Source organism: Bombyx mori, chromosome 4, assembly GCF_030269925.1.
Source record: "Bombyx mori chromosome 4, ASM3026992v2".
NCBI lineage: Eukaryota > Metazoa > Arthropoda > Insecta > Lepidoptera > Bombycidae > Bombyx > Bombyx mori.
Window position 1 is genome coordinate 9,342,397 of NC_085110.1, and position 10,827 is coordinate 9,353,223.

At 34.8% G+C, this 10,827-nt stretch overlaps 4 protein-coding genes across 4 annotated transcripts; all 4 read right to left on the minus strand.

Moving 5' to 3' along the window:
- Positions 1 to 1,000: 1,000 nt before the first annotated feature.
- On the minus strand, positions 1,001 to 6,506 carry LOC101744846 (ankyrin repeat domain-containing protein 39). The gene is made up of 3 exons (XM_012691427.4): positions 6,364 to 6,506; positions 3,086 to 3,304; positions 1,001 to 1,989 (listed from the first exon to the last, which is right to left on the minus strand). The coding sequence occupies exons 1-3, from the start codon at positions 6,470 to 6,472 to the stop codon at positions 1,793 to 1,795; spliced, it is 525 nt and encodes a 174-aa protein (XP_012546881.3). The 5' UTR covers positions 6,473 to 6,506; the 3' UTR covers positions 1,001 to 1,792.
- Positions 1,001 to 6,840, minus strand: LOC134198654 (uncharacterized). The gene is made up of 2 exons (XM_062668224.1): positions 5,835 to 6,840; positions 1,001 to 3,751 (listed from the first exon to the last, which is right to left on the minus strand). Exon 1 carries the CDS (start codon positions 6,838 to 6,840, stop codon positions 6,526 to 6,528), a length of 315 nt encoding a protein of 104 aa, XP_062524208.1. The 3' UTR covers positions 1,001 to 3,751; positions 5,835 to 6,525.
- Positions 1,001 to 7,720, minus strand: LOC110384700 (uncharacterized). Its single transcript, XM_021348825.2, has 4 exons — positions 7,416 to 7,720; positions 7,165 to 7,268; positions 5,835 to 7,080; positions 1,001 to 3,751 (listed from the first exon to the last, which is right to left on the minus strand). The coding sequence occupies exons 1-3, from the start codon at positions 7,495 to 7,497 to the stop codon at positions 6,886 to 6,888; spliced, it is 381 nt and encodes a 126-aa protein (XP_021204500.1). The 5' UTR covers positions 7,498 to 7,720; the 3' UTR covers positions 1,001 to 3,751; positions 5,835 to 6,885.
- A 1,990-nt stretch (positions 7,721 to 9,710) lies between these two features.
- LOC119628438 (uncharacterized) lies at positions 9,711 to 10,827 on the minus strand. Its single transcript, XM_038010564.1, has 2 exons — positions 10,468 to 10,827; positions 9,711 to 9,839 (listed from the first exon to the last, which is right to left on the minus strand). The coding sequence occupies exons 1-2, from the start codon at positions 10,825 to 10,827 to the stop codon at positions 9,711 to 9,713; spliced, it is 489 nt and encodes a 162-aa protein (XP_037866492.1).

Here is a 10,827-nt window from a genome sequence, read left to right on the forward strand (position 1 = left end):
AAGTAATTTTAAATCAATTGAAGATGTGAATGTAGGAAAAGAGCACCCGATACGCGCAGACCATGTGTGTTGCAGTGTCTCACTCAGTGTGTCAAATATTAATTTGCACGGCCCACTTAGCCAGTACACTAAAGTAGGAATTGCGTAATTAAGTTCAACATAATATTTAAGTCGCGGTTGAGTATTCGGACGTTAAACATGAGTTTGAGGAAGTTTAAGTAATAGCACTGAGGTAATGATGTTTGTAATAAAACTCAGTGCTAGATTTTCGACAACGCAGCAACTTCCAAAAAAAAAACGTCGAAAAAAGGCACCATGACGACGAAGCAATGTTTAGAATTGAATTTACATAAATAAAACGTTGCAAGCACGTGTTTTGTATTTACATAGGGTTACACAGAATTACTTAAGGTAAATTCAAAACTGATGCATGTGTATAATTTTATCCTATAAATAAATTTTATATGGTCACCACATTAGACAAGGACACCGCGACCAAAAAGTATTCTCTTTCGAGACCGATTTCTCGGCATCAGACAGCACTCCAGTTGTAGGTACTTATTAACTCCATGGAAAATATATAGATTCAATATCCGATATTGATCCTCGATATATAGATACGATTCGATACGCGGCAAAACCGATATTACCCACTCCTAATTCAAACTTTAACTCTACACCAGTAATAATATTTTTTTATTTTATTGTAACAGTATTTATGGCCCAACTTTTATATTGTATTGTTGTTAATGAATAATACTGATGTAGAATACGTATGATATCTGAGATATTTTAACCAATATTGTTGAAGGAATAGAAGTATACTCTAATTAAATTGGGCACTAAAACGTTTGCTCAATTCATTAAGGGTATTCAGAGATATAAAGGGAAATAAATAAATAGGAATGAGAAGCCTAACCTGAATGCCTTAATAGATTTTGAAAATTATACAAAGGAGTGACGGGAATAAAAAATACCGAGAAATAAAAATCTACGGGAATTAATAGTATGTATTAAATTTATTTAAAATATTACAAAAGTGTATGTGATTAAAAAATATTTTTTGTGTGATCTCAAATGTGTCTACATGATAATTTAAACTCATTCATAGGGTAAACATAGTCTTAGTGATACATAGTATTAAATAATATATATTCGAAATAATTGAATCAGTTTGTTATGATACACTTGATTACGTTATTGAGGTTTTTTATCATCGTTGGGGATCCTTGTGAATTTAAAAAGTATACTAGTACTATTAAGATAAAAGTTCTAATTAAATTCAATACATGTTATAAAAATGATATGACATTTAGATTAAATATTTGTTTTAAAGACATTTAAGTTAAAAAGAGCGAAATATGTAACTATTATGTAAGTTTTAAAGCTAACCTATTAAGTAATTATAATAAATAATTTAAGAAAGTTACGAATATACATTCACAAATACTTAGTTTTATTTATTTAAAAAAATATTTCTACATAAATATGCAGATTTTTTTAAATCATAATAACAAAGTTCGCAAATGAATGTACTAACAAGTTTATAAAAATCATAAATTAGGTAATTTATTTATTAATTTCTAAAATAAAATAGAATATTATTTAACAGCATAAAATTGAAATGCAAAACAAGATACACATCTAAGTAATAGAAGTGATAGTACTCAATATTATTATTTATGAACATAGCATAAATCACAGTTTATTTAAACTATGTATATTATTTAAAATGAAATGACTAATATTAGAGTTTGTCTAGATGGTCTTACAAATTTTCATTTTGATTTTTTCATGAAATAAATTCAGTAGCATAATGTCCTTTATTGTTTTTTATTAATTTGAGATCAGGGCAAGCATCAAGCAGTATGGGTATCAGGTCCAATTTATTATTTTCAACTGCCTTGTGAAGAACTGTTTGGCCATCATTATCTTGCAAGTCTATTTTCGCACCAGATTGTATTAAGTATTTCACTACAAACACTTCACCTAAAATATAATACATTAGTATAAAATTAACATAAATATTAAATAAATATACCATTTTAGATATTATGACATTTGTATTGGCAATTCAAAATTATTTATTACTCGTAACAGTACCATTACATACTGTTAACAGGCAGTTTACATTATATTCATCTGAATTTAATACTAAGAATAGTTAAATGTTCATAGAAATCTTCATTTTAATAATACAGAGTGCAGAATTTGTTCTTGAAGCCGAAACAGGAATACAGTAATGGAAGTAAAGTAAAGCATGAATAAATGTTGCTTTTGTATGTAGCTAATATTTTATGAACTCACTATATAAGAAATAGGCAGTTTCCCTCTCACCAATAAAATGTAATTTAACATCATACATAATATAGTTAATGTCTGCAATGACGAAAACATTCAATGAAATCCATAGTTTAGTTCATTAAAAATCATGTCATGTTGCTGCAAAAGACTAGTACTAGTGCAGATTCACTAGTTACCCTTCATACATATCAAATAAAATAAAACTGCTGATGCCAGACAACCTCGGTCTTGTATAAAACCGGCTGAAGGGTGTTTACAAGTTGCCAGCGGTAAATTGTGTATTCGTGATTAACTATTAGCTTACCAAAATAATTTTGCTTTCTACTTGTGTACATATATTGTTTTTACCTGGTGTTAAGTGGTCACTGGAGCCCATAAACACTACTAGCAAGGTAACCACATTGAAACCTGAGTTCCAAGTCTCAGTTTTCAGTACAAAGGCTGCTTTACCCTTCAAACCGAAACGCATCACTACCTCACGACAGAAATAGGCAGGATGGTGATACCCACTCCTACCTACGTAAGTCGTAAATGTGAAAGTCAATCTTGAACATTTAAGTACGCATTTCATCATACAATTGGTAATTGCCCTTGGGTATTGTTCACCGGCACAGTTGCATCGATACATACAAATGCAGCGCCTGTCTTATCCCGTAGGTCACGACGTCTTTATCGGGCTTCAATTCCTGTAGATATGGCACAACAAATTTGATAAAAACCCACTAACTTGCCCATGGTACCCAACTGAAAAAAACCAAGAAGAAAAATTTTCACTAAATACCTGCAGCTACAGCTTTGTGGAGAGATGTCACTTTTCCGTGGGTCACTGCATTAATGTTAGCCCCATTTTGTAACAATATTTTGCAGATGTCCAAATGTCCACTGCGAGCAGCATAATGTAAAGCTGTGTAGCCAGAATTGTCAGGAGCATTGACTATTTCTTTGGCATTGTTTGCTTTGTCAATCAAATACTGAACTCTGTCTTTGTCCCCATGAAATGCTAAATGTATTAATAAGTTAATTAATTTATGAAGCAATTACAAACTGATTTTAAATAAACTCAAATGTTTGATGCCCTGCGGAGGGGAATTGATTGAGATGATCCTATTATCAGAACTCTAATGGTTAGCACAGGTCTCACTAAATTACAATTCATTACTACTCAGAATCACAGTATTGATTTAGATTTGAAAGGAGTGAGTGGCTTTGGAAGGGGCTCTGTTTACTAAGGTGTATATATAGGCAACAGCTTAGTTGTACCTGTGGTATTACAGAGGTTCTTTTAAGAAATGACTAATTATTGGCCATTTTAAAAGTGAAAGTTTGTTCAGTCACAAAATATGACTGAATGGATTTGGATGAAATTTTGCAGAAAGAAAATAATGAGGGACAAAGGCTATTTATGTGGTTAAAGCGACATTTTTGAAACAATACAGCAAGAACATAACTAAGGTAAAAGCACTAATGCTGGACATTGAACTAAAAGATGACACTTTAAAAAAAAAATTTGTCTAATAAGGAAACTAAACACTTAAATAACATTGCTATTGATGTTAAAGACACCTAGTACCATGTATGATACATTCTCAAAAGCTTGCGTACAGTGTTAGAAGCAAATTTCAAATTGGCATCAGTTGACAACAAACAATGTGAGCAGGTTGACGTTTTGCGCGTAATTCTTAGCGTATTCCTTAAGCCATCTGACTTTTAACAGGTATGATTTTGTCTTATATTTATAATTATTGGCTACTGTTGGTTTCGATATTATAAATGTATGAAATTATTGATTTATTAGGACCAATTCCTTGTTATTTTGGTTTGTTTTTGTACAAATTTTAAGTGGTGTTTACTATTAGTACCAAAAATGAATCAAAACCTAAAAGATGACACGTGTGTCTTCTACTAGGGTTACATCGAACTGAATTTGTTAGCTTAATTTTCTTCAAATTCAGCCTTTATGTTGTAAAACAAAAGTTTCAATCTGAGTTTCGTTCATTTTACACTAGTCTAACTAAACGAAGACAGTGTCAACTATTAGGGTATACTAGATGTCAACTATTAGTATCAATTAATTTCAGCTTAAGTTTCGAGCACGATGCCACCAGTAAAGGGTCGGATGTTTCAATACTCTGAAGCCAATATTGAAGAAGCCATAAAAGAATGTATATGTTTGAGGATTTACTGGTGGCCCTGAGGCCTTTCCAGTTTCACAAGGACAGAAGGGGCGGGATTTGCTAACAGCTACCCGAGCGCCTCCAAGGGAGACCTAACAACTCAAGAGTAGCTGCTTCGCGAATGAATCTACTACCGGATCGGGATCGCGACCCGCTGAGAAGATCCGGCGAGAAACTCAACGGGCTGATGCTTAGGTTAGGTTGCACGTTAGGTTAGGTTGAACTCTTTGCAGAGTTCGACGAGTACCATTACCGGGATCTCTACTCCTAGTGTTAAAGCGGAAGGCGTCTAATGTAAGGGTTATTGGATCTGTTGGATCCGTAAGGAGGTGTCTAAGGCGACGACGGTGACTGGCTCCTGCGTGGTCAGGATTCGGGGAGTAGTCAGCGGCGGCAACGATAAGGCGATTATCATGACGCATTGCCTTATCGAAGTAACGTTCCGACGCGGACTTCATGTATTTTTTGATCGGTTCGAGGTCCAAGTCGTCGTGTAAGTCGACGTTCCTCACGAACCACGGGGCTCCGACTGCTAACCTGCAAAAACGAGATTGTAGGGATTGGAGGGTGTCTATGTGTGTACGGGCCGCGTGAGCAAACACCACACTCGCGTAAGTCATGACCGGCCTTATGTAAGCTTTGTAAAGTGTCACCTTGTTCCGAAGGGACACTTTACTCCGCTTACAGATCATGGGGTAGTCTACCGAGAATAAAAGCGGCACGGTCGCGGACTGATTTTATATGTGGGTGGAATGTCATGGATGCATCCAGGGTGACTCCCAAGTACTTGACCTTCCTGGTTCAGGATATGAGGGGGGGCGTTCCGACAGCTTCTGCGGCAAAGAAATTTGGAGTTCCACGAGTAACTTTATTAAATAAAGTCAAGGGAAAGACACCTATTATGCGTAAAATGGGAAGAAGTTGTTATTTAACCAAAGATATAGAAAAAATACTCGTAACATGGGTAAAAGCTATGGTCAAACAAGGGTTTCCAATAGGAAAAGATAATTTACAAGATAGCGTTAAGTAAATAGTTGATGATCTTAATATTGATTATAATTGTTTATAATAAAACTAACGTTAAAGTCGTGTCTATTATTAGTGCCAACTGATGTCAATTTTTGGTGGATTTGATTTTCGATGCTGTCATCTTTTAGTGTCTATGGCAGAACTAACAAGTTTGTAATTTTTTGTAGAAACTACAACAGTATTGAAATATTTTATATGAAAAAATTGATCTCTAAATGTAGCTCTAACAGTAAAAAAAAAGATTTAATATAATTTTTGATAAATACATTTGATAATTGAGAATGAAGTTTGATTTGTCCTTAAAGTGTCTAGCATTAGTGCTTTTACCTTACATAAGCTTAAAATTTGGAAAAATATCAAAACAAAAAAACAACATCAGTTATTAGAATGAGGTAAACTTAATCTAAATTCAATTAAAAACGTTTAATTGTTGATGCAAATAGTAACTACAAAGGCGGTAACTATGACTACAAAGACAAATGTTGCATATGAATGTTGCTTAAACCAAATAGCTCAGACTACATTTGACCCCTCAATATGTAATTTGAATTAACTTATACAATACTTTTTATCACAGTAAATATTGTGACCCAAGCAATTATTGGTATATCTGCTATAAAAATTACAATTGTGTTAGCTGTTTTGTGATTAAACATGCCCAAACAGATTGTAGCTTACAGCAACAGCTCTACATCACTACAAACCATATTATGGCATATATATAAATATCAATAGCAAAAATGTTACACAAATAAGTCATCTGTCACTTGCAGTTATCAGTTTGAGGTAGTTTCACTATAGAGAAAATTTTACTTATTGGAATAGTTTTGAAGGGGAAAAAAGTTTACAAATTTACCTGCATACCACAAGCCCCTCTCCCAATCCATTTCTGTCAATGTTTGACATACTGAGGAATTAGTACTAACAATTGCACAATTATTATGATCACAATTTTTGTGTGACATTGTTAATTATTGAACAGTACTAAGTAAAATATATCTGATAATGTATGTAAAGTTCACAGTTCACGTTGCATTGTCCAAGTAATTTCGGTATCTCCCGTGGTTGTTACTACCTTGTACCCAAGTTGAGCTAAAGAGTTTATAGCATCAAGTACATTAGCTTTAATGGAGACACCATTAACAACTACTCCGGATCCTGGGTACTTTTTTGTAAGAGCTTTTATTTCTTCTTCACCTAGTCCAAATACAGAACTGTCATTTGCATGTAAAGAACCTTTTATTGCAATGTAAACAACACCATCTTCAGTTATTGGTGCAATTGGTGCATTTAACAAGTTGCTCAAAACATTCTGGCTGCCTTTTGATTCCATATTATTAATACCTTAATCAAGTTTTATTTTGAAGTAAAGTAATGTTTAAACTTCGTCGTCTTTATTTGAGTGGTAGTTGCTCAAGTGCATTGCTTCTTTACTAAAATTGGTGATGTTGTCTTGCTCAACAATAATTGAAGGTTCTGGTTCAGAAAACTCTTTTCTCATTGTCCACATATACTCATTATAATCTTGTTTAACTGCTGTTGAACTAGAAGCAACTACTTTGTAACCCAAAACCTGTAACGTAAATTAATTAGTGTTGTATGGCTAAACTGCCGTGAAGGAGAGAAGTTGAGTCATCAATTTTATTATATAACTCACTTCTAAAGCACTCAGTATAACGCAGGGATGTTGTAAGTAGACTATTGTGGAATTGTCACAGTAACCTCCGCACGCAAATCTCTTGAGTTCTTCTATATCTTCCGCTACGAAAACATTTAATTCATTGATAAAAGAAAGAATAAAAGCTAATCAACACAAAAGGGCATATTGCCTGAACATGAAAGGAGTAACAGTTTATAACTTTTATCTTATCATCTTATTGGAAATATTGTCAACAGTCAACAACTTACCTTTCAAGCCAGACACTAACACGCGCCAAGGATTTTTGTGTCCGTAAGAGGCCAAATTACCTCTAATCAAAATGTAGGGCATTGATTACGGATATAGTTACACTTAAAAAGAAGATTTGCTTCCACTGAACTATAAATGTTTATATAAACAATTTATTTACAAAATAAAGGTTCACTAACGGCACAATGAAAAAAGAGTTCGATAATGAAAACATAGATAATATTATTTTTACACATAAACTAGAATTGTCTAGAATAGAAACACGAAAACCCAATTCGTATAGCGGTGCTGCCAGCTCCCAACCATATTAGTTTAAATGATATGCGTTTTTAAAAGTATTCAGGAAAAAGCGCGGGCAACTTCGGATTTGCTGGTCGTTTTTCTATAATTAAAATTAATTTTTGATGTTAATTGGATCAGTTGGGTAATATAGTGTTAATATTTTAGTATATTTGTATCTATTTAATCCACATATTATTATTTTCTTCGTAGATTTGGTAAGTTATACTTATAATTTCTTAGCTTGTATTCATGTTTGATCCGAACGACCCTGGGGGCTACGGCCCCCAGGTGTCGAATGAAATAACTATTGATTTTAACTCTGGAATAGATACTGAGGGATCCGTACTAGATTCGGATTGCTCTTACCCAACTAGAACTAACTCCAAAAGAAAAAGATCACAAGCTAGTAAGATCTGCAAGCATTGCAACAAGAAAAAAAGAAAACATCTTAAATCTGCTATTGATAGTTTTCAATCAGATTTGGGTTGTGATTTAAATGTTATTCTGATTTTCTGTTCTTTTTTTAGCATGTATGTAGCTCTAACGAGGCGATGGTCTGATCTGAATCCTACATAGGCGGCACTGAAAATTTCGGGAATTAACGAAGTGACACAACATTACTATTTATAAATGTATTTATTGCTTTTCAAAGTATTCTCCGCGAAATTTGACACATTTTTCTATACGATGGAACCAATCATTGAAGCAACCATTCCATTCGGAAGTTGGGGTCTCCAAAATGGCCGTTTTGTAGGCGTCCACAGCTTCTTCAGGTGATGAAAATCTCTGTCCACGCAATTTATTCTTTATTTTAGGGAAAGTATAGAATCATTAGGGCTTAGGTCGGGGCTGTACGGCGGATGGTCTAATAATTCTGTTTTCTTGCTCTAAAAACTCTTTTGTTCTGTGCGCGGTGTGAGAACTCGCATTGTCGTGATGGAGGAGGATGCAGCGGTTGCAGTTCTCTTTACGGAGTTCAGAAACGACCTGTGGCAAAGAAATGCTAGCATACCATTCTGCATTAACCGTTCTTTGTCCCTCAAGAGGAATAGTTGTAACATGGCCGGTTTTGGAGACAAACGTGGCCACCATTTTTTTTTGCAACACTCCGTGAACGAACAATTTTTGTTGGCTTTAACTCATTTTCGAACACCCAAACTCGTGACTGGTTTTTTGTTTCGGGTTCGTACGCGTATATACAGGATTCGTCACCTGATACAATGTTGTATACAGCATTTGAGGATCCTGCGTGGAATCTTTCGAGAGTTCTGACGCACCAAGTAACGCGAGCCGCTTTTTGCTCTTCACAGAGCGAATGCGGTATCCATCGGGAAAACAACTTTTTTACACCTAATTGTTCATTTTTTTTTTATTGCTTACATGGTTGGACGAGCTCACAGCCCACCTGGTGTTAAGTGGTTACTGGAGCCCATAGACATCTACAACGTAAATGCGCCACCCATCTTGAGATACAAGTTCTAAGGTCTCAAGTATAGTTATATTTGTATTTGACTCATGCCAATGTCTAAAGTTACCTGAATTTCGCGGTATGTCACATGTCGATCTTCCTCAATCAGCTTACGCACAGCATCAACGTTTTCTTGGGTGACTGCAGTTTTTGGACGACCTTGACGGGGATCATCACTGAGCTTGATACGTCCACGTTGAAACTCAGCAAACCAGCGATAAATTGTGGTTTTGGATGGGGCTTCATCACCAAATGCAGAAATCATCCGGTCAACACACTGTTTTTGTGTTAAACCACTTCGAAAGTCATAATAAATCATCGCTCTTGAATTTTCTCGAGTCAATTCCATTTTCTCAACGACTAAACAAGTTTGACCATAGATTATACACTTATTATATTTGAGAAGTTTGACAAAACTTCGTGACAAGACCCAGAATCTTTTTTTAAATAAATAAATGGTATTCGATTTTTAAAACCAAGGAGTTTTCAATTAAAAAGATTTTAATATGACAGGAACAGTGGAAATATTCCATTCCCGATACTTTTAGTGCAGCCCTCGTAAGGCATTGAGAAAATCTAACTTCCTTATCTTTTTTGGTTTGTTCGATAGGATAAAATCTACTTGATTTTTAGTACTTTCATCGTCATGTCCATTTACGATTTTTCTGGCCGGCTTTAAAAAATGTATTCATGATCGATAATTTATTTCCAAGGCATATTGCACAAGCTTTTCCCCTCTCTCGCTTCGTTTTCCGTATCCGAGTTTTCCCATGACTATTTTCGTTCGTACTTGTTTGACCTACCTGAGCGTTAAAGTCGCCGATAAGAAGAACATGTCTGCCTGCCTGGCTTAGCGCTGTTTCTAAAGTTTCGTAGAATATTTTGATATCCTCTTGTTCCGTTTCCGTTGATTGAGAATAAGTTGGTAATAAAATTTAATAGTGAAGTATTAAACAAAGATGAGTTCATCAGACAGTTCTAATTTAATTAGTAATAGTTTATTTAAAAATTATAAAACAGTTAAATTGTTTTTTTATGAGTATGAGTAACCCACCGCCAGGGCTTCGCCCCTAGACCCCACCGGGGTCTTCCCCTGGATCCCGGCTCGGTACTCGACGAACTTTCGGCCTGGTAGGAGAAAAAATAGTATGTGCACCGCGGGAAAAAAGGACATCCCATCCCGCGTGTTTGCCACCCGAGCCGAAAGCGAGGGTGGCAATTATTAACATATCATATTTAATGATTGCAGCCTTTCCTTCCTGTCTGAGTTCTTCCACTGTAACTTTTAAAGGTTTTCTTACCTCCAAAACTTTTTTGGGATAATCTTCTTGTATGTAATATGACGTGCTTGCCAGAGATTTTCTATTTTTCAGGATCTCTATCTTTTTTCCTAATGTGGTAAGGGCTACTATGATGGGCCTAACTTTGTTTCCCTTCCTACCGATACGTTTAACGTTCTCTATATCGTATTTCTCACAAGATAACTTCATGTTCATCGTTAAGATGTAAGCTACTTTTGTATAAAGCTGGAAGTAACTTCTTCCTTCTTCTTCTATCCCGAAAAATACTAAATTTCTCCTTTTGTTTTCTCTCTCTAAGTAATCTATTTGTTTTTCTTGAATATTCAATTTGTCAACTAGGTGTTTGTACTTAAGATCCAT